The following is a 25,137-nucleotide window of genomic DNA, read 5'->3' as shown; positions in this document are numbered from 1 at the left end:
TTGAACTGATTTGTCCATGTCTCCAAAGCTGCTTTATAGAATCTGCATTATATTTAAGTGCTATATAAATTAGGCATTGGATGGTAACCAGTTTCAAAATTTACCACACTTTGGAAAAGTCAAGATATTAAAACCGAAAAAAAAATCTTTTATACCACTTCAAAGATATATGTATGTTTAAATGCTTTTTTTTTTTTTAAATGTAAAGAAATGTGGGTATTGGAAACTAATGAAGACAGCAAAAGTCAATAAGGCATTTAATTTATTTAGCCTGACATGTTTATGGTTTCAAAATATTATGTTTCCTGAAATGAAATTAATTGTGTTCAATAGAAAAAAAAAGGTTGTTGTTTTATACCCAGACATTAAAAAAGAACATATTTTAGGGCTGCAATCACAACCAACCCAAGCCTAATAGAAATAAAGGTGTTATGGCAGGGTCAAACGTGTACATCTGTAGATTGTTAGTTGCTAAGCAACCACCAAATGTTTTCTCCGGGAATGATTAAGCTGACAAAACATTGCTGTAACTCTGATACGAGTTTTGATTATGGAGTAAATTACAAAGCACCAAAATGTGTATATTCCATGCTAGCTGAAGCTGATTAGTCAGTTCGCCAAGTGACTCGCGGTGCGCTCGTGGGATTTATTCAACTGTATGCGTCTGGAAGGCGCAAGCACGTCAAGCCGCTCGTGACCGCATCTCCATTGGAAATAACGAACTTATGCAAACTTTAAAAAAGACATAATATGAGAACAACCCCTAAAAGGCTGCCGTCATTTGGATCAGTTGATCTTCTTGCGCAGCCATGGTGGATTTGCCTAATTTGTTGACAAATAGGTTGCGGATCTATTTCTTGGCAGTTCATGGGTCCTTCACGAAGCCTTTTACCCTTAGCAAAGAAACTTTCCAAAGACGTCTGTTTCTTACTCATTTTGCTGCTTGTGGGTTAAATTTGGGCGCTCAAGTGACCAAGATGCAACCGAGAGAATACAGTCATTTTTCAAAATAAAAGATCGTCCAGATGAAACTGAAATAACTGGCATAACACATACTTTAACATTACTTTCTTTAAAAAGTTACTAAGTAACATATTTAGTTACTTCATATAACTTACTTCACATAACTTTACTTTTGCACATTGTGTAGAACTTATTTTAATGAATTCAAAATTCAAACAGACACAAAACTGCTAAAAGTGTGCAGGTCATAAAAAAAAGGCAAAAAAGCCATTTTGGAAGACTTTAAAAATGCATTTAGATTGGCATTAACAGCAACCCTCTGATAGCAAGCTTATGCCACATTCTGACAGAGAAGATGAGCACAGCTGAGTGGTCATTCTGTCTGCGGATGACAGGAGACGCTCCCCAGGCCCAACAGATCAGATGTTTGGAATACGATGCGGCACGACGGCATCACTTTACATGCTACCAGCAGACAGATGTATGAAAGACGAAGGCATTAACGTGGGATGTGAGAGGCAGTCATCTTCAGCAAAGCCCTGCAAGGTCATTCTTCCATGAGAGTGAAGTAAAACAAAAGCAGCTACGTGGACTAGAGTTTATGACTCACCTTCTTAAGAGCAGAGGTAGGCACAAAAAAAAAGTACAAGCAATTTATTGCTACCTCTTCACCTACTCAGCAAGATGACGCAGCTGTTGACAGGGTAACAGCACTGAGAGATGGTGGTTTAGAGCTGCTATGCTAGGAGTTAGATTAGCTGTTTCCATTTTCAGATTGCTGCCGGATTTGAGATGCAATTCACGTCACTAGCGCAAACAATGAAGATGGAGTTGCATGCTAATGTTTAACACTCAACAAGGAATTTGAACAAACCCCACATTTAACAATGATCAACACGTATGTTAGCAAGTATGTAGATTGGGAATTTAAAAAGCCATTAAGTATAAGTGAAAGTACAACCTGCACTTTTGTTAAAAAGTGTACACCATGTCAGCAAGCGAGTGTGATTACATGCACGGACTGTAAAATAGGGCTGGGGCTGTAAAACAGGGCTAGGGCTGGGAGATTAATCAAAAAGTAATCGACGTTCAAAACCTTTAATCGCTTTAATTTTTCAAGGTCATTTTTTCCCTGCCGCCTGTGGAGTCACGTGACTCGCTCTGTTAAGGCTGCATTATACTCCTGCATCTATTGCACGAGTATAGTCCAGTGCAGCCTTCGCGGGCTCGCATACCCGAAATACTCTTCAAAAAAATAATAATAATAATAAATAAATGTAACTACATGTCGCACGTTTGCTTAACATTAATGATGATTGGAAGCTGCGTCTGAGATGCCTCGAGGCAGCATATTTCCATTACATTTGTTTACAGAAAATTCAGTAAATGCACTGTTTAAAATACAGGATATAGAAGAGTTATTGTATTTAGGAGAGATGCTACCTATTTTTTACTTTTAATATAAAAAACACCGAAAATAATACATTTTGTTTTCAAAAGGGCAAGTTATTGGTTTTCACTTTTTTATAAGAAATAAAATGACTGTTGGTTTTAGGCAATGTGTGCTTTAATTTCAGCTGTTCAATGTTGATGTTTAATAAATAATAATAGATGGTAGATAGTGTGCGTTTCTTTCACTTACTTTAAAATCCAGTAATAGACTTGTCATGTGAGCATATTTATTGTACAAAACCTGTCAGTGAACGATGAGGACAAATAATTTAAATGAATACGATAATGATTAATTAATCTAAATCGAGTTAATATGTTCAATTAATTAAGATCTTGATTTTAGGCCAAAGCGCCCAGCCCTACACGGTTCTACAATTCTATCAATTGTTGTTGGCACAAAGTGAAGGAATTAAGTTAGCTTGTTAGTTTACAACTTTAAGTGAGTTGAAGAAAAAAACAATTAAGTTGTTCCCATATAAAAAAAACTCATGAATTGTGTTGCTTCAGCTCAGGGTGAATGAAGTTTTGATGTTTTTGAAAGAAGTCTCGTGCTTATCGACAACTGTTTAAAAAAAATACAACAAAACACTAATATTGTAAAATATTACAACCTAATACAATTTTTTCTTGTGATGTCAAGGCAATATTTTCACCACCCAGTGTCACATGATGCTTGAGAAAGCGCTATAATTTTAGTAAAAAACAATTTTGATAAATTTCTGCTGATCTACTGCTGCTCAATGGATGATAAAAATCCACTGACCCTTAGGGCTGAGCGACATAAATAATTTTTTATTATTTTTTTTTAATGTACACGTGACAAAGCCCTTAATTATGCTGCTTTTTTTGGCAGGTGTGCTTGTGCTGCCACGTTCTTTTTCATTTCATAGAGCACAACATTTCCCAAAGTTCTTCGCTGCACACTGTCATGTTGTTTGTGTGTTTCTGTCAACTGCGGAGGGGAACCCCGAGAGGAGCGTTGCACGTTTTAAGAGAGAAGAATGAATTTCATTCAAGCAAATCAATGTAAACTACACACTCAAGTTCATCAAAAAATAGATTTACTGCCCATATTGATCCTACATTTTTGCTTCAATCAGATCTAGGTTTGTTAACAAATTCTCAAAATGTACCATTTCTCATTCCCTCAGTCTGACTCAAATTAAATGTCTGAAGTGCACACAGAAACACATTCACTCGTGTGCGTCAGGCGCTAGCGTCACAATCCAAACCCTGTGTGTCTGCCTCAAGATACGTCATGCAGACCTCATCAGGGAGCAGGGAACATCACTTTTCAAACATCACTGCACCATCTGCTGAAGGACAGTCCGTCGACCTTAGAGCATAGATGCACGTGGACGCTCAAAATTGATGCGAGATCAGCTGTGAGCCGTAGTGTCGCCCAACAGAGAGGTAGCACAGCTGCTGCCTCTAGACATGCACTTAAAATTCCACTCACGAGACTCCCTTTCCCCCCCTGCAGTCACCTCCTCTTTGTTTCCTTCGACATCGTCTTTCCGCTGTACTGTTTGCCTCCATGGACAACTCGAATCCATTTACCCAAGCTTTATCCTTGCCAAATAGAACTTTCGCACAATCAGACCCCTCTATGACCTTCCTCACTCATTTGCAAGGTGAAAAAGAATGCAGTTCTTCCACAGTCCATCTCTGACTGCAGATGCAGACGTGCTGTGGAGTGACGCATATCTAAGCCTTCTATAATAAAGACTTTACCTTCTCTCTCACTCTGGGTTAAATTTAAGTTTCTGGATTTAACAAGATGGTTGCAAATTTTACCAAAAAATGTAAGCGAGTCATTGCTGGGAGAAAACAGACAAAGCATACAATGTTTTATCAAACATATGTTAGAATATGCAACAATGCTTGTACATGATCAGCGTTCAAAACATCAATTCATTTTAATGCTTCAACTAGAGTCTTTTCTATTATGTATTCAAAACTGCCTCATTTTGGTGAATTTATTTTGGAACTTGACACATTAGTTCTGTTCATTAAGCCATGTAGTTCTCAATGGTTCTTTAATAATTCCGAATCAATTTTCAAAAGTTCAGAATAAGGTATATGCAGAAGCAGGCAGGTGGACTTTTAATTTTGCAGTAACCTGGGTCAAGCTTATCCAGTGAATTGTATGCAGGTCTGTTTTCTTTAAAAATCAGCAATCTTCACTGCCTGAATGATATCTGATATAAAGTGGGTCTCAGATTGTACAATTACATTTACCCACACCATGTGAAAATATGAACATTTATTTTACTCCAGTATATTTAATGGTGTTTCTGTGCTCGCCTGCTGATCCTGCAAGTTAACGGCTTTTCATCTTGGTTTATCCTCGAACAACTAAATGAATGCTGAAGTCTATTTAACGGATTATGTTTTAATTACATAACAACATCAACTTGAAAAGTCGCAGTGACCATTCACCGGAGGTTTATCAGTATTTGTTAAAATGTAAAGATCCATTTGCACAGCAGAAGAAATAGGGGACATTTTAGGTTAAGATGTAAGAGATATAACATGAGGTCATATGGTGGGTCATTTTCCAATAAGATCGTGACTTCCAGAATCAAAATTAAAGTCCCTAAAGATTCCCACTCCTAATAATCATGCTTGGAACTGCATCAAAACAACTAGCCAAAGATCGCCTAAACGAGCTGCAGCAAATTGCTTGGTAAAAAAGCAACCCATTGCCATGGACTAAGCTTAAATATATTGTTTAAAGAGTTGTTGTGTACATAGCATAAAATAAGAGCAGTGTTTGCTTCGTCATTGCCACAGAAGAAATCATTGGTTAACCTGAATCAATGAAAGTGAAATGCCAAACTGAAATTAGTTCATTTTCAATCCATTCCGATTGATGATTGATTCAAACAGAATCCTGAACAATGGTCACTCCATCCAAGAGAGTGAGAGAACAGTTGATTTGCACACGACTTCCAGCTAACATATTTTGGTCTATTTATAAAAAAAAATTTTATGTCCCATGAAAGTGAAGAACCAGGAGGAAATTGCATACTGCATAGTCGTATATATAACATGGGGTCATATGGACGGTTGAACCAACTATAAAGGAAACCAAAGTTTTATTTTTAGCAACCTAGTCTTTTTTTTCATCTGGAGTTTTGTTTCAGCTTGTGCAAGCGAGTCGTCTGGGTTCACATCCCATAATATCTCTTTGATGTATCCTCAGCAACTCTTCCACCCACACAAACTGCTCTGTAAGTGGAGAGTTTAATTTTGCATAACCTGTCCGTTTAGGCACCTCTTGCAGGTTATATAACAGGTACAATCACCTGGTTGTGTTAGCGCAAAGAATTACTCAGAGACTCAAAAACATCAGCTCCTCCAATCCCCATGCTGCTGATGGAGGCTTTACCCTGTGGCTTCATTTCTCATCACAGCCCGTTTCACCTCACCATGACTAAGCAGCGCACTAACTCCTCCTGAAGCTAGCGAGCACACACACCTCTTCAAGCCTGGCATGATAATACAACAGGATACACAATGCAAACAGAGAGTGCACTGAGCCAAAAGTGAAAACCTTTTATAGTCGCTAAAGATGAAACTTTTTGGTTAGTCATGGTGAACTGTTAACTTTTCGCACTAGCTGAAAGAATCTTCAGAGCCACCCAATATCTACAACACTGAGCGAAGCAATAAGGAAGTGTCTAGTGATCTATTTCAGCAAAGAGACGTGGCGGTGTGTGACGCAATCTAGAGCAAGGGGCACTACTGATAATCCCTATTCAGATGAATTCACCAGGCAATTCTAATGCTAAAAGTAAAACCAAATTACAAAGAACATGACATCTACAGTTGTTCTATTCCAGAAAAACAATCAAAAATACTGATGACTCATTTTGCATTATTATGCAAATGCATATGAAAATGCTGCAACACCAAAAGCTCCAAAAATATATTCACTTAAAGAGGCCATCACATCGTGTAACATTGAGCACAACGGCTCATCAGACCGTCAGGTGTGCTCGAAATGCTTTTAAGTGAATAAATTTGATACCCTTGGAGTTTTGTATTTTTTCCATATATATGTGCATACTTTTTGCTTTGCTAAGCTTGCAAATGAGATTAATTTCCACATTTTTGATAATCTTGCACCATGCAAATAATTGGCTCATAAAATACCATCTTGAATGTGAACAACTCGTACTTAATTATAAGTATAATCTATATATTTCACTAGAAAAAGTAGCAAATAATGCTAAATAGGCATGGAACGTTTTCAAGGTCAAGGTTTTAAAACCATTAAAAACATCTGTTATACTGTTCCTAAGGCTTTGTTTCTTAGGATAAGAGTATCTCCAGCAGAGAAGGAGCCGCCACATCAAAAGATCATGATTCAGCAAATATTTGAGAAGCAAATCATATATGAATCAACATTCTATGACTGACTTAAAATCCAAAAAAAGAAAGGTATCCAAAGATGCCTTTTAGTTGTAAAAAAAAAATTGCTTTGTAACCTAATAAAGATAGCAGAACATAATAATTTACTATATTACCATTTTCACTATTAATAATAAACCAACAGGGTTTCTGCAGGCTTCAACTAGTTTTTAGGCCCCCCTTAAGACCATTTTGAATGAAAATTAATTATACACAGCTAAACATCAATGATTGTTTCTAATGGCCTGGTTGTTGTTAACAACTTTATGTTATTTGATACAAGTTATTTCATAGCCAAATATTTTTATTTGTCAAAACAAGAAAACTGTAGTTGAACTCACTTTGTTTAAAAATGTTTCTTAACATTGTTAAAAATATATTTATTATAGGCACAATTACATGAAAGTTCAAAAGATATATATTTGTTGGCTTTTTGTTTGAATGGATTGAGTTTAACTCCTATTCAACCTAATGCTTTTCTGTTATAAAACCTTGCCTATTCCATTCCTTTTTACAAATATTATGTCCGCTTTCCCTTTCTTCTGTACACAGTTTTTGTATAAGAGCAGGATCATGTAAAGATTATAAAAAATTGCTCTGTTATTATCATGAGGAATTGTTTTTAGGTTTCTTTCCTTGATTAGAGAATTGAATTTCTACAATTTGCTGTAAAAAAATAAATAAATTTGCTGTTGTGAAATGCATCTCTTTGCAATAGAAAAACGAATATTTTTTTACCATATATATATATATTTTTTTACCATATATATATATATATATATATGGTTGGTGACTGGATGGATGCTGGACTGATTGGGTAGCTTTACTAGGACAGAGGGAAAATTAAGACCCGTTTAAAATGACCTACAACACAATATTTCAGTGAATTTTAAGACTTTTTAAGACCCCACGGACAACCAGTAAACAAATTCAATGATACATGGCATAAAAGACTTGGTTATAAAACTTTCAAAATTAATTCCTTACACACTGTTTATATACACCCCCGACTTCCTGTGTCAACAGGAAAAACATGTCATACATGTGACTCATGCTATTTTAAAGTTACACAATGACAAACACACAGGAAACATGCTTACAAAACTGTAAAATTAGCAGTCATTTCACAAGCTTGCAAAATAACTTCCATTCATTAAAAATAAACAAACAAATAAATAAATAAATAAATAACTGATAAAGAAAACTCGACAGAGGAATCAGTTAATTTGGTGTGCTTTCTTTACGTGCCACCATCAAATTAATTCACACTCCCTGAAAAGTCTTTACCACGACACCCATGAAACACAATCCTCACCGAGGCCACCATGTGATCACACACAAAGGTTCAGAGAGAGTGACACTGTAAGCCTAAACCACTGGGAATGCAACCGGCACAGGTAGCAACTGAAAGATGGCACTGGCTGCTTTACATCTGTCGCTGCTATGACTTCACTCTTCACCAAGGCTGAATTTTACATAAAATTCTTACCAGCAACTTCCACAATGTCCCCGGGAACGATGTCCCTGGCTTTGATCCTCTGTACAGTCTTCCTGTCCTGTCGATAGACCTTCCCCATCTCGGGCTCATACTCCTTAAGGGCCTCAATGGCATTTTCTGCATTTCTTTCCTGCAGGCGCATTGGAAACAGCAATGATACGTCAATATTTTCACAGCATTTTAGATGTTATAGAATTGATCTATAATAGGGTTCTTAATAATGAAGCCCATTTTTTAGAGTTCAAGATAGAAAAATACATAGTATACATAAAGAAAAGAAAAGTTGATTGAATGTTTTAACGAGTATGAAAAAAGACTTTACAATATTCAACATACAGATCAAATCATAAACACAATTTTTAAAAATAGATTAGAGAATTATAGACATAGACTGTACAGAATCTGCCCAATTCCACCGTTTTTCTGCTGTTGTGGTGAGAAATTTTTTAAAATGTGTGTTAAATGGTGCTGATAACTAAGACTACATTATTGTTTTACTATTATTATCATACTCATTATTAACAGCTAAAAAATGTATCTTTCACAATCACAAACTTCACAAATCTTTTTTTATGAATAAAATAAATTGTGGCCAATCAGTGTTTATTACATTTAACTAAAACTATAAAAATATTTAACTAACAATTTCATTTTTAAATAGTAAAAACTCAATTAAAAAAAAGATAATATCTGAAATTTATAGATTCATATTTCAAGCTAGGGCTGACCAGTATATCGTCTGAGCATCGATATCATAATGTGACTACTGCGAACACACACACACACACCGCAAGAAACCACAGGTCAAAACACAAGATTTGTGGAAGACACTGCAGAATTTTAGCATAATAAAGTAAAAATTTATAATTTTTATAATGTAACATCGCAATATATTGCACAAAAAAAAAATAGCATTGTCAAATGTTTCCAATATTGTGCAGCCCTAGTTCATTTACTTAAGGCAAAGAGTTTTTTTTTTTGTGAAATCAACTAATCGCTTTTTACAGTGTAGATGCAAATGAAAAATTTCAAGTTATAATTCAGTTTATAATACATATATACATACATACATACCATACATACATGGTATATAATAATAGTTATAATGTCAAATAATATAAAAGATCAAACTAGAAATAACAGAAACCTTACAAACTTTGAAACTAAAAAACAAAAACTGTACATGCAAACAAGAATTAATTCAAACTTTAATAATAAAAAAAACTACAGTAACTAAACTACATGTATGTATCCTCACTGTGGTCTTGATTGGACTTTAGCAATTCAACTCAATTCAAACACAATACTCTGATCAAACCAATGGGATTAAGCACCTAATCGCAAACATAATCATAATAGTAACATAATCGCATTATACTACGTGGCGTATGCTGATTTATATCTCAAACAGGCATGTAAAATCCCTTAATCACATTATCACTCTGACACCACGTTGTTTATGATTGAACACAAACAATTATGAATACAGTCAGTAAAAATAACCATGAAAATTGAAAATGACATCTTAAGTACTTACTAATTAATTATAGAAAATTTTAAAATAAAAATAAAATACCATTGATGCAGTCAATGATGAAAAACATATTAATCTGTAGTGTAGCCATTTAAATATGAATCATTTTAACAGCACACCCCAGAGAAGATGAGACGATCAAGGTCTAAACTGTCTCCACTTAATATGAGAACTTGCATCTTAAACAACTAAGCAGGTACCATCAGATATGCCTGAAAGGAAACACCCTTTGACGTTGACCTCTAATGCTTATTCTTAAGTAAAATGTTGTGACCTTTTATTTCGGCACGAATAATCCCTAAGGACACGCTTACGAGCATTGATAGCCTGCTTGGCAAAGCATTTGGCAGTGGACTTCCTGTGGTTAAAGAGTGGATGGGAACACAAAATCTTATGTCAAACAAACAAAACAGTCATGCCTGAGGGTGAAAAACCAGTTTCAAGATCCAAACCCGAATAAACGAAGAGGGGGGCGAGTTGTGGTCACCAAGACATTTAAGGAAATAAGCTATAAATACCCACGCCACAAAAGGCAAGCCAGCGACTTAATATAAAACTAAGCAGCAAGTTTCTGAATAAAATACTGGCATTATTATTCAAGCTACATCAGACTAAATCCACTGATGCTCATTTAAACCACACAGTGCTGTACATCTGAAATAACATTACGGATAAGTTGTCGGAAATGACTCTTGTGCATTATATTAATGAGGAGAAAAAAAAGGGCAGAAAGGCAGATCAAGTCACACAGTTTAGCCCATGAGGGTTAATCTAAACAGAACTGAAAGGCTGGTCTAATCTGTAAGAAGAGTTCTGATTCAGACATCAATGAAGAAACTGAGTGCACTGCCTTAAAAACAAAATCGTTTCAAACATGGAGGCTTTCCAACAGACTCTGCTCTGCCAAAATGTAGATTTAGATTAACACAATTGCCAAAAGGCATTAAACTCTGTGTAATAATGTGTGAAACTTGTTTCATTCATAGTCAAACACGTCCATGTAGAAAAGAAAGCTGTAATGAAAATGCTTCAATTTATTCCTCCAAGAGTTTGATGTACAGTACGTTTAAACAGCATTTGTTTGAAATGGAAATCTTTCTATAAGCATCTTTCTTGTCACCTTTGAACCTTTGTATTTAAAAAAAATAAAAAAGATCTTTTAGATGGGTGTGTACACTGATAAGTTAATGCTACATGTATTTGTACCTCTATCCTCCAGTATGTGCTAGAACAATGGTCTCAAACTAGGGATGCTCAAAATAAGCAATTAACTGTTAACCGAAAAGGTGCGTTTGTAACCGATTAATGGTATCAGTTAAACAATTAAAAACATTATTTTATATATTTTTAGTTTGGCTGCCTAAAGGGTCGATTGAATGCACTTTTTGCGTTGAGGGGCATCTTTTTAATAGTTTACTAAAAGCTGCAATTGTTTTTCACGCGACTCATCCCAGAGCAGCAGTTTGTGTTGTCAAGACAACTACAGAGAACTTTTAAAGACGTAGGAGTGACTAGTGCTCACTGTTCAAGTCATCCAGAGCTGTATGAATTTACAAATCTTGAATATCACAATATTATTAAATATGACAATTGTAACAACATAGACAGAAACACTCTTGCACAATCAATACCCAGCTGATTCAGTCTTTTCATAGTGAAATATAAAAAAAGAGAGGACTGCACCTTTTTTTCCTCGTCAAAAGGAGCGAGGTGCGCCTCACGTTTGGAATATTATGGAATGGAAAATCACGTTTGCTGTGATCAGAAATATTTGTTAACTCACGGGATGATAACGTACAACCACGCTTGCCAACAGACATATTTAGCAAAATAGCAAAATAGAAGAAGATTATGCTGATAGCCTCCTGGATCTGCGTCATAAACAACAAATAGGCTTTAGCTTTCTTTTTACAGCTTATAAAGCATGTATGCAAATTAATGCAACATCATATTTAAACAACAAAACTTTACGAAAAGTCAACATATGCACGCGTTGTCATTGTCTTTTCATCACGCAGCGCGCACATGAACCGCTAGTAAGAGAGGAAATATCAAGACTTAATCTTTAAAATAATGATTTCTATTCAAAATGTAAAAAGGTTTTGTGATATAATAACAGCGGGGCATTAAATAAATGCATATTTTCCGTGGAGCGAGCGATTTGAGGAAGTCTGCTATTTTTATTTGAGAGAAGAAAAAAAACATATGAATGGAAAAAACAGCCTATGCCCGTTCTTAAAAAGAATCAGTCAGTGTTTTCGTTTTGTTCTCTAAATGAATTACTTAAGTGAGAATAATTTAGGGCAGGCCTATTTATTTTATTCATTTTATTTATTTTGTTCTGTTTTTCTATGCCATTGGAAACACTGCATGTGCGTGAAGATGCTCTGTTGTTATGTTCTGTTATTAATATGCTTGCATGTTAAAATAAATCAGTATTTTTAAATGCAATATTTAATGTGTCAGACACAAAACAGACACGTCAATTTGCTTAAAAACAAAATTGAATAATAATTTAATAATAATCTGACCAGTTAACCGTTAATAATCGATTAACGAGCGGCGGTTGTCGGTTAGCAAAATTACCTGAAATGAGCATCCCTATCTCAAACTCAATTCCTGGAGGGCCACAAATCTCCACAGTTTAGCTCCAACCAGCTCCAGCTCACACCTGCTTAATAGTCAAAGTAGTCTTGAACACCTTGATTAGTTGGAACAGCTGTGTTTAAATAGGGTTGGAGCAAAACAATGTAGAACTGTGGCCCTCCAGGAGTCGAGTTTAAGACCTATGTGCTAGAAGTCTGTCTTTAAATGATTCCTCATAGCTCATAATGCTTTTTTAAAGGAACACTTGTCGGTTACATGTAAAGGCTAACTTATACTTCTGCATTGAGTGATTGGTGTGACCCATGGTGCCTGCCTTGCGCATAGTCGTGCATTTGTAGTTTTGCGTGCTGTTTGTGTTGCTCTGCATTAACAATTAGGTTAAAAAGAGTTAGGTTAAGTTATCTCTAAACACACTTACGAATGAATTAGCTTTTGTTTAAGATCATACACTAGCACTATAAAATGTTTGGTTAGTAAGTTGGTAAGACTTGGTAGACTTCCTTTAGCTTTTTTATGCTCACCAAGACTATATATAATAGATAGAAAAATCCAGACAGCGATATTTTAAAATACTATTCCTAGAATAATTGTTGAGCTGATTTTTTTCATCATTATACCACCATTCAATGTTATATAGTCTGTCAAAAACCATTCTGAAAAGCTGATGAGCCTTAAGAATTTCTTATCAATAGGAAAACATTTGTGATGTTTAATAGTCTGTGGAAAGCACAATACATTCCAGGATTTATTTAAAATTATTATTGCTATTATTAGTTTATTTTATTTAGTTTGCCAAATTAAAAATCTGCCAAATTAAAAATCTTTACTGTAATTTTGGTCAAATAATGTATACTTGCTGAGTTAATGTAATTAACACATTTTAAATCTTATGTAAACGTTGTTTAAAACAAAAAAAAAAAAAACAATGCATTAATAACGTGTTGTATTTTTTTTTAGAATTTCATAAAAGAAAAACTAAATTAATTATTCTATCGCATGGGTCTACTAAAATAAGAAAGCACATCAAACAGATGTTCTCAGACACACCAAACAGGTAGATCTAAAGTCTATTTTTTAGACTTCCATATGCCCTTTACAGAAAGAAATTCTCTTTTATATACATCAATATTATTTGCAAAACTATAGCCCAAGGCACTCAACACTGCGCTGCTGCTCGCTTTAAGCAGACCATTTGAAGAAGCAGCAGAAAACTACTAGGAGGGGACAAGGCTGAGGATTCTCAGGGCAGTCTGGGTAATGAATGGTGACTAAAATAAAATGATAGAGAGAAATCTGGGACATGAGTTTCAGGGCCGCTGAGAGGTGCTGGAGAAAATAGGGTCTTGGCTCTACGCTGGATTCCACTGGGACAGCAGAACTATCTTTAGAAAAGGGCAGGGAAAAAACGGCCACATGTTTTCATTTTCATAAAAAGGCTAACTACACTTCATAGAAAAAATGACATTCATAATCTAAAAGTCTACTAAAAGTGAACAAAGTCTGTGTTTGACATAAGCTCTAACAGCAAAGAACAGCTATTGCAAATTGTACATGTAGAACTTTAAAGATCATTATGACAGTCCCTATTACACCGCTTTTACAAAGACTGCACCGGTTTGATAAACAAATACAATACAATTAAGAATTAATTGATAAATTTGATGTTTATCATAGAAGACTGGGAAGTTATTTGACATTTTTGGACGATGAATAAGGTCATTGTGGTGAGACACACAGTAAAACTGTAATTATGTTATTTGATTTATTTACATATTATTATTACTATTGCATTGTTTTTTATTTTTTATTTTTCCTATTATTATTGTGTGTATGTGTGTTTTTTATTTATTAAGTTTAAATTATTTATCTGCATTTACTGGATTTATGATAACAACATCTAATTACTGAAACTGCTGCTGTTGGGGAGGGGAAAGTGGATGTAAAAAGGATATAAAAATGTTTAAACTGATTGTAATCTTAAATTATTGAAGAAAACTAAAAAGTTGAATCATAAAAAAAATATGAAAATGTCATTTATTTATGTGATAGCACAGCTAAACAGACACAGATTTGGTTCTTAAGAAACATTTCTTTTAATAAACATCTTGTAAACTCTACTCCTATACTTGTAAATTTTTCTCATTGGATTTAAACGGACATGTATTTAGAATAATGTAACTTTAATGTAACTTTATAGTTAATTTATCAATTGTACATTTCATGAAAAATAATTATTTATATTAAAAATAAATTAAAATAAAAAACAGCTGTCTAAAAGCTGATTTAAAGTGACCCCAATTACATTATTCAGATAGTTATGGCCCGTTTCCACTGAGTGGTACGATACGGTACGGTTTGGTACGCTTTTATGGCCGTTTCCACTGTCAAAAGGCGTACTGAACCACACCGTACCACTTTTTCGGGACCCTTTCGAAAGGTGACCTGTGCAGCTTTATTGTAGACATTTTCTCGAGCGAAAATTACGTCGACTGAAACTTTGTCATACACCACGCCCACCAAAAGGGTACCCTTGCTAGTGGAAATGCAAGCCTGATAAAGGTGACCCGTACCGACCCGAACCGTACCGTACTGTACCAGTCAGTGGAAACGAGCCATTAGTCAGACTCAAAAATTGGAACTGATTGTTGGCCTAAAGCATTTAAACCTCTAAAAAAAGACAGATCACTGCCTCGGTTTAACTGAAATTAAGGAGCATGAAATAATTTTCCCAGTGGTTGCATGTTTCACTATTACAATATACAGAAAGCACAGCTCCATAGATGGTTCAAATTCATTTGGTAGAGCACATCAATATGCAAAAACCATATTTAGTGATTAGTTTGTTTGTTAATTGTACATTCTGTACTTAGAAGACTCATAATAGTTTAACTGAAGATACAAGCACTAATTTAAATATCAAATATCAATACTGATGATGGATGTGCAATAGAGAAAAAAATAAAGGTTTTTATAAATTAATAGTGGAATCACCAATCAAATAAAAGCTACAAAAAACCTTTTTCCCCATTAAAAATGAGCAATGGGCTTGGAAATGTGTTCTGTGTTCTTTGGAAATTCCAATGTTTTTACAATATTGCAGTTAGAATGTTCGTTCAATATCAGCTTTTAATTTTTTGTTGAACTGAAAACCACTTTTTCTTTTATATTGCCGATAATCTTTTTATTTTTTGTATATTAACGAACTTTTTGCTATCACAACTTTATTGTAAATGTATTAGAACTGCATTTTGAGCAATTAAATACAACACAAATGCATAGTTTAAAAAAAAGTTCCAACTTACCTGCCAGACACCTACAATAGCGTTGGCTATGAGAATTAGCAATATTACAAAAGGCTCCACAAAAGCTGTAATTGTCTCCTCTCCCTCTTCAAACCAGGCCAGTACCTGTGAAAAACAGAAATGCTTTAGTTAAGATGAAATTCCTTCATTTCATGTACTTCATTCACAGCTTTCAGGAAGTTGGTCGAATACTCATTATTATTATTAAGTGACTAAAAACATTTTGTAGATTTCCAGGGAAGACACTATAGAAATGCTATTGTGTGTCATGATTATGGCTCTTAGATACTGAGCATGTCTTTATATTCTGAGAGTTGGCAGAAGTTGTGGCTGTGTGCCAGGTGTCAAAACAGACTGTCGTCAGCAACTCCGCAAGCATGACTACATTTAACGCATACCATTTCTAGGTGGCACAACCAAGACAAAGTACTTAACGAGTCAGCTATGTGAATTAACAAGCATGCTGACACGATTCAGACAAGACCCAGTGAACGCTGAATCCTTTACGTAATATGACCCAAATAAGACAATCCTGCTTCCATCAATCTAGCCATATGGGCTTAAGTGTACCTGGGCCACACAAGAGGTCTCACCCTTCAGCTTGAGAACATTTGTGCACAACGTGTTATGTGCCAAAATATAACATTGAAGAATAAATTGTATTAGTGACTGCTGATGTACAGTAAGTGCCTAATAAGAAAGTGCCAAAGTGAGTATTTTAACACAATCCCACATACTTTAGTAAGGCAAAAAGCTCTGCATTCCCTTTGCAATTTCTGGAATATTTTGTTTCTGTAATGTCCTGCTTACTAAGTTTTTTGTTTCTGTCATGGTGGAGTCCAGCCCAGGCTTGAGTTCTGTTCGATTAAATCAGGGGTGCCACTGGCTTTCATGGTTGGCACTTGTGAAGCTGCGCATCAATGGGTTTGCTCTTCAGTGTTTGGATTTCAATTTAACTCTAAAATCTGGACTGGCACATTTTGAATTTACTAGAACGTCTATGTTAAGCTGCATTGACACAATCTACATTGTAAAAGAGCTATAGAAATAAACAAGAATTGAAGTAATTGAGTTGAATAACTCTGTCCTGAAGGGCCGATGTGCTGCAGAGTTTGGCTCCAACCCCAATTAGACACACCTGAACCAGCTAATCAAGCTCTTTTTATGCATGCTAGAAACTTCTAGGTAAGTGTGTTTAAGGGTGCTTTCACACCTACACTTTTGTTTCGGAACCCGTCTCGTTTGCCCAGTTAGGGTGGTTCATTTGGCATATGTGAAACCAGCAATCGCACTAGGATCCGCTCCAAATCAATTGCTCTGCGATCGCTTGAATGAGGTGGTCTCGGCTCGATTGAAACGAACTCTGGAGCAGATCGATTGCAGTGAAAAAGCGATACAATCCGAGCGCGGTCATATCACAGTGTTTTGATATGTAATAGGCATATGGCTATATAAAGAGAGAATTATCATTAGGGCAGGAAGTTTGGGGAGTCTATGCAGGACATCGGCCCTCCAGGATCAAGCTTGAACAATTGGATTAAGTCTTTGACCTCATCTGGGTGTCATCAATCTGATGATAAAGAGTCTACATACTTTACAGAGACAAACTGCTCTCTGATCAGCTAGAATAAAATCACAGACAAGTGTCTGATAACACCCTATACACAACATTTGTTCTAAGTGTGCTCCATGCATGCGAGTAGGCTTGACGAACCACCTGTAAGATGCATTCTTTCGACTTAATTGACCAGGCACTTTTTTAGAAACACTTGTGTGTTTTTTATGCTTGTTTGTATAGCTAAGATTTAATATTTTGTTTTATTTACTGTAGCTTTATTCTTCATATAAAAGGTTTTAAATATTTAATATTTGGTCAAATTTATTATAGCTTTAATTTATATTTTTATATCTATAATGGTCTGGTTTTTAATTAAACTCTGTAGCAAAAATTATAAAACAAACATCAAATGTTTTGGGACTTTTTGTGGACCAATTAAAACTTTTTCCAAAAGCAAATTGACTGAATTAAACTAAATTGGTGATAAAAAATAAAAGCTCTTCATTTGAACTTCCCATTCATCACCAAATTCAAAAACACTTTTTTTTTTCAACGAAAATTTCAGTCTGTGCAAGACAGATAGAAACATCAGAATGAATTCTGTAGGATCATGTGAATTGAAACCTTTTTAAATTAAAAGGATAGTTTACCCACAAATGAAAATTTATCATTTTCTCAAACTTCACTTGTTCAAAACCAATTTGAGTTCATTCTTCTTTTGAACATAAATATTTTGATAAATGATGGTTGCTGGCACCTATTGACTTCTATAGTAATTATTGTTCCCTTATTATGGCAGTCGATGGATCAAAGCAACCAGCATTCTTCAAAATATCTTATCTTTATAATTATTTTAAGGGTTTTTTCACCTTTACTGAGATAGGACAGTGGAGGACAGACAGGAAAGCATTGGACGCAGAGAGATGGAAAGGATCAGCATAGGCCCTGGAGCCAGGAATCGAACTCGGGTCATTGTGAGCACCATGGTGCTATATGTCAGTGCACTTCACCACTAGGCTAGACCAAATTATCTTCTTTTGTGTTCAAAAGAACAAGAGTGAGAGTAAGGCTATGGTATTGAAAGCTATTTTAGGTTATCCCTTTCATGTTTGTCACATTAATAATATATACACATTTAACACATTAAAATTAATATTTTTACAACAAAAAGTTGTATTTTTTTATTTGAAATGGTATAAAAGTATTTCTCTGTTTAGTGAACATATAATTCCAGCCAGAGTAAGAAATATTTTTCAGAATTTGTCAGGTTTTGAATCAAGTCTTACAATTGTACTTCTAATAATTCAAACTATGGACACAAAATATAATTTCTTCTTTTAAAAAAAATTACCTTCCCTACCCAAGTGGATGCTAAGCACAATGGCTTTATCTCGTCCGAAGTTTAGTCTATTAAATCAGACGCCACTCAAAATTATTGAACTGACTTCGCTAATAAAAGGTCCTTGTGGAAAGAGCTGTGGTTGTAAATTCCAGTTGCTGCATTTAGCCCTAATGGGAAACACTGCACTGATTGAATAACACACTTGCCTTGTGGAAGTAACAAAGGTGAGAAGAGTAGCAAGTTAATGCATCTCTATGAGAGGTTAGTAAGGGCAAGCATTACACACATATCACCCATTTGGACCCTGTTTAAACATACATGTAGTAAATAGGACCCTAAACAGAACTTAAATAATCATTGAGGGATTGAACAACTTTCCCAGTAACACTTGTGTATTGTCACAACACCGGACGCCTGATGGCAAGATGAGGAACGAGCAGCCAATAAGAGAAGTGAAAACGTTTGAGAAACGTCTTGTATTTGTCATGTCAACAGAAATGCTGTAAATAATATTAATCCTCAATGTTTATACATCAACAGTGATTTTTTCAGCACACTCAAACAATAGAAGTGGATATAGTCGGTTTAACACAGTAACTCAAGCTCGAAAGCAAGGTATTTTACACCATGTCCTCAGTGAGAGCCCTCTAAGCCCTTTTGGACTTGCACCATGCCTCCCATACCAGCGGTGAAACATTATCCAGACCAGACAGCGTAAATGAACCACTGAGTGAACCACAGTACATCATCACCATGTAGGCTGATGACAGCATTTTGAAAGCTGATCAAAATATCACGCAGAGCATTCATAAAGCGCTCAGATGCCTTTCAGCGTGATGCATATTCTCGTTAACACTGCAGACATTAACATTTATCACTAAAATTCTTAATGAGGCAAGGAGAAAACATAAAATCTAAACTGCTACACTAAGAGGCCATAATAATTCTTCATTATATAATGAAGAGATTAATTAAATGACAAACAGAACATTGTTACTAGTTACTAGCAATAAAAGAGAAAATGATTTTGATCAAAATACTAAATTTAGGTAGCGCTTATTATAAAAAACAGTAATCACTGACAATGGCAGATTTTCTGTTTGCACGTCAACATTACTTATTTGCTATAATACAATATCAACAGCTTACAACTTATGTTTACAACAATGTAAATCTAACAACAAATGTTTTCCCTTGTTTTGACTGAGTTCTGCATACTGCTGACAAAAATGTTAAAATGGTTCATTTACATGGTGTTACAAAAAGAATGAAAAATGCTCTAAAAAGGAAGGTAGGCATGTAGGGATGTAACGATTAACCTGACTCATGATGCAATGCGATTCACGAAACTAATCTCATGATTTAAACAAAATTATTTGAGACAAATTTAGGGTGAACAAGAGCCTTCTCTCAAATGCTCCACATTTGTTTTACAAAATTAAATCTTTTCTGCAATAACTAAATAAATTAGAATTTTAAAACAAAATCCAAATAAAAAGTGAATACTACAAACTACAGAAGTCTCTTTGATAAACTAAAACTTTGACTGTGCAGCTGAATTACAAATTTAAAACAAATTCCAAATTAAAAATGAACAATACAAATAAAAGAAGGCTCTTTATTACAAACTAAAACTGTGACTGTTTGCAATATTTGCACAGTTTCTGTTTTGTCTTGTGCACCTCACTGCTGTCATTTTAGTCTGCTGCTCCACTTCTTGCTCGCCGCTGATGTGCAGGTAAAGCGAGTTTGCGGATATAAACACAGCGCCCCCTCTGTTCAAAACATGTATCGGGATTCATTCAACATTTCTACGTTTGAATAGCCATACATGGTTTCACCTACATTCATTCTTCCATGGCAGGGCACCACACCAAAATTCATCCCGCCACGGCTACATTAACGTTACTGCTTCTCAATCAAAACATTCAATCACTGTTTTTTTTTTTAATAATCAAACCAAAACATATCAAAAGGTAAGGTAATTATAACAGCGCAAACTTTACTGTAATTGTAGCAGTGCTGTGCGTTATATGTTTAACCCTTTAGGGTGACATGCTGACTGACTGGGTTGCGAGATGTGCGAGACCAGCAAACATGGCATAGCTTTCAGTTAAGATGAACGGTTTCCATGATTATATTTTATAGATAAAGGTCTATGGCTCTGCATACAATAGTTTAATCTTGCTGGAGTTTAGAGCCATTTCACTTTACTTTAGGACCCATTAATGCCTCTCTGTAGGTCTATTGAAGACATTAATAAATATTCCTCGCAAATCTAATAAATGTTACTCGTTATATAAATACACTTGAGCAGCGTTTATTTGAGTTGGCGTGCGAACAGAGTAAATCGGCGCAATAAGATTTGCATGTTCCTATTATATACATGCAATTTCATCTTGTAATACTGCGCTCACGACATTTGTCATTGAAATAACACCAAAGGTAGTTGGTAGATCTGTGTAAAAGCTCTGCTGCCACAGCTGGTAAAAATCCTAGAGGAAACACTAACACATTTGAATCGGTTTTAAGCTGACTCACAGTGAAGGCTGATTTATACTTCTGCATCAAACACCGGCGTATGCTACGGCACTGACGCATAGCCCATCGCCGTTGGCGTCGCTGACGTGCACCTCTCAAAAATTGTAACTACATGTCGCAACGACCCGTATCACAAGCTCTGTGATTGGTCGGCTTGATAGCGCTGACGAGTCTGGGCGGGACCGAGAGCCACGCGAATGGCGCGAGCCCAATGGAGCGATTGTTTACAAGTGTGGAGTCCCGTAAAGGAGCTCCTGATGGAAAGTTTTGTTTTGTGTTTACCTCATAGTTAAAATTGTTGCACGTCCGCCAGTTCCTGCCTCAAAATGAGCGAGTTTGAGCCACTTGTACATCCAAGAATTGTTCAGGAAAAGCAAAGCAGCAGAGAAGAAACTCGACACAGAGGAACATTAACACCTCACTGCCAACTAGCATTTCAGAAGTGTTAATGCAGACCAACAGAGACAGCGTGCAGAAGTATAAATGCACAGCTACGCGCATTGCATGTGCCATGGGTTACGCCGGTCACTTGACGCAGAAGTATAAACCAGGCTTAAATCGTTACATCCCTACAGGCCAGTAGATGGCAGTGTCTCTTTGTAAAGAAATGCATTTGGTCCTGTAGTTCTACTTAGCGGTTTAAAAACTAAGCTCATTATTGATTTAAAAAGTAAAAATGCTATTGAATTATTCAGAATAGATTTCTCTGTCGATTTTGCTGCACAGCTCTATTGTTTTATATGTTAAGTACTTGTGCATTAGACAGAACATGTAATACACATATGAATGACACTGCCATTTTGCTTAGTGACATAGCTTAATGGAATAGCTTTAGTTTCTTTTTACTTAGAAAAAAAGGATTCAAATTACTTATCCATACTCTTCAAAAATATATAGTACTTAATATTAATTACAGTTTAATGTTTAGTAAGCCCCTTAAGTGGTTCTAAACCTGTATGGGTTTGTTTTTCCTGTTGAACATAAAATACATCTTGAAGATACCACAAAAAAAACATTACAGGGAAATGTATTATTACAAGGGGAAAAATATGGAATTATGAATCCTAGAAACCAGATTAAAATAGGTGGCGAGTTTGGTAAATCAAGACAGAACTTTTTTGGGGTGAACTATCCTTTAAAATCGGCACCTTAAATGGTTTAGCATAAGTTTACAATATAAAACCACAGGAAACGATCATAAGCGAAGCCTAATAGGTACTTTAGTCACATTAATTTTGTATTGAGATACTTACAAAAGATATGCAAGCTGCCAAGAGAAGAATCCTCACTAAAAGATCCTCAAATTGCTCCACCACCAACTCCCAAAGTGATTTTCCTGAGGACAAAAGCATGTTAATACTTGATAATAAATAGCAAGGCGTGAAATGAATAAAAGGCGGCGTGCAGGGAAAATACATGACAAAGGTTATTACCCTCTTCAGCAGGCAATTCTGTGGGACAGCCGAAGATTCACATCATGGAGGAAGAAAAGAAAACAAACATAAGTTACTGGTCAGACATGATTCTAAAAGTTAATGTACTGTAAAAATAGTTTACACCTTACAGGGTTAAAAAACAATTGATGATTTAACGTTACTGACAAAAAACAAAACAATGTTGTTTACATTCACAACACTCGTTTTTTGACAAATGTGTAAAAAACATGATTTGCTTGTGGCGAGCAACAGTGACGTCACGCGACTTCATTTCGGACACATGCCGGCTGATGAAATGAACATCGTCGCATGTGCGCCCGCGCTTTTACGGGCCTAACCACGCTTTTATACACGCCGAACATTGCGAAATCAGCCAAATCCATTTCCTTTAAAATGAAGGGCCAATCTCAGCCTCCTCTGTTAGCATTAGCCGGGCCACGTTTGCTCACTCACCGTTCGGTCCCCATTTCTCCCGCTGCCGCTTCACTTGCTCCAGGCCGAGCCCCGTGCTCTCGTTGACCGCAAAAAAGCTGTAAACTTCCTCCACGGTTTTCGTATGTGCGTTCTCCATCGTGGACGGACGGACACGCTGATTAGGAACGGACTCGCAACCCCCACAAATGGGCTTCTTCAAATCCTTCAGTCCTGACTTTCAAGACCTTCGGACCCACGAGAAGAAAAAAACTTGATCCAAAAACAACCGTAGTGACTTCAGAGAAACAGTACGCGATGTTGTTCTAACGTAACTTCTCAGTTCGGGCGATTAATAAGAAGAAAAGTTCCTAACCCGGTCAAAATTACACTTGAAAACGCAAATTACACAACGGACATCGTAAAGTCGCCGCTTGTTCTTGATCTCTAAGTTTTTTTGATCCCTTATAATAGTCCCTAGTGTCCTTGTGATGTGCTAGATAATTAAAACGAGGCCTTTAAATAGTCTTTCGGATGTGTCCTGGGCTCATTCCCGTGAAGCGCAGCACTCTGCCGGTGTTCGCAGCTCAAGCACCATCAGCACCAATCGCGTGTCTCCGCTCCGCCGCTCTCCTGATCCGCATGCACCGCTCTCGCTGTCCGCATGTGGAATGCGCTCATTGGCTGCGCTGTTCCGGAAATCCCGTTCTTTCCTGGATCAGCTGACCCTGCTTTCTGTGACCGACGTCACTCCAGATGATAAAAGGGTGTAGTTCAGCAAAGAAATGTGCATGTACATTTATTTATGTCTGAATTATCTACGTTTTATTAAAGGGATATTTCTCCTACTATTCATTCAACTTTAAGTAGTTCCAAACCTTTTATTATTTTCCCTTTATTGTTGAGCACGAAAGAAGATATTTTGAAAGATGTTATATTCTCACTTAAATAGTGAGAAAAACAAAATCAGTGGAAGTCAATGTTTACAGTTTTTTTTTTTTTAAATAGCTTCTATTTTTGTTCAGCATAAAAAATACAGGTTTGTGTTGTTATTTATAATATCCTAATGCTTTTACATTATTCTTAGTGGCAATAACTTTTGATTTAGTATTTTTTAAATGAAATTCAAATAATACATCAAATCTAGTTTAGCCTCAAATCATTTAAATCTCCTAAAGACATTTTTTTGTTTTGTATTGTACTTGTAATTTTTGGAGAGAAAAAAAAGGAAAAACAATAGCAAACAAATTGTCCTGATATAGACAGTATAATAAAGTGGTTTTGAATCAGAGACTCAAGTCTTTTGAATACAGTGACAAAATGATTTATTCAGTTGAATGCTGAATCATTGAATTATTCACATCACTGACTTAAATTAACATCAATAACACATTTTATGATACTAATAAACTGTTTTACATTAGTGTTCTTAACATGTACCTACAATGCACTGACAGAAAAATGCTGAATTATGCAGGGTATCTTCAGGGGTTAAATTAAAGGTTCAGAGGTAGATTTACTCCTATTATAGTTTATGCAATGACTATTATAATAAATGATTGCAAAATATATTTATTAGGTTTTGAATACATTATATATAAAAATAAAAAGACAAATGGTTAAAAGGTGAATATAAATGTAAATAGATTCAAATAATAACAGTACATAATTAAATAAATAAAAACAATGTTCCATACATTTTTGTACCTTACATTTCATAGCTTTGCATTGTGTGCTGGTTAAACAAATTTGGTAATTGTTGCTGAAATGTAAGACATCTGAACAATACAATAAGACACCAACAAGGGTTTAAAAGCTCAAAAAAATGTTGCATGGTCCACCTGATTAAGAAAGTGTTGAAAAGAGGTCCATTCATTCATTTATTCTCTTTTCGGCGTAGTCCTTTTATTAATCTGGGGTCGCCACAGCGGCATGAACCGCCAACTTATCCAGCACATGTTTTATCCAGCGGATACCATTCCTGCTGCAACCCATCATTGGGAAACATCCATACACACTCATTCACACTCATACACTGCAGACAATTTAGCCTTCCCAATTCACCTGTACCGCA

General features: G+C 35.6%; 1 protein-coding gene across 7 annotated transcripts in view; it reads right to left on the bottom strand.

Moving 5' to 3' along the window:
• The window catches only part of atp2a2b (ATPase sarcoplasmic/endoplasmic reticulum Ca2+ transporting 2b), a 53,941-nt gene extending 30,259 nt beyond the window's left edge, over window positions 1-23,682 (bottom strand). For 2 of the 7 annotated variants that reach the window (XM_087300153.1, XM_087300149.1), the window contains exons 1-5: window positions 23,106-23,682; window positions 22,650-22,667; window positions 22,470-22,552; window positions 15,776-15,880; window positions 8,324-8,462 (exon numbers count right to left, since the gene is read on the bottom strand). Coding sequence is in view for 5 of the 7 variants with exons in the window: in XM_087300149.1 (XP_087156275.1) it covers window positions 8,324-8,462; window positions 15,776-15,880; window positions 22,470-22,552; window positions 22,650-22,667; window positions 23,106-23,223 (463 nt within the window). In the remaining 2 variants the exon portion in view is untranslated. Of the gene's footprint in view, window positions 1-8,323; window positions 8,463-15,775; window positions 15,881-22,469; window positions 22,576-22,649; window positions 22,668-23,091 lie in introns of all 7 variants that reach the window. The other 5 variants (XM_087300155.1, XM_087300152.1, XM_087300151.1 and 2 more) reach the window with 4 other exon arrangements.
• Between the last annotated feature and the right edge of the window lie 1,455 nt (window positions 23,683-25,137).

This window comes from Danio rerio, chromosome 21 (genome assembly GCF_052040795.2).
Source record: "Danio rerio strain M-AB ecotype USA chromosome 21, GRCz13ab, whole genome shotgun sequence".
NCBI lineage: Eukaryota > Metazoa > Chordata > Actinopteri > Cypriniformes > Danionidae > Danio > Danio rerio.
Note: the sequence above shows the minus strand (reverse complement) of the source record. Positions and strands in the feature narration are given on the sequence as shown.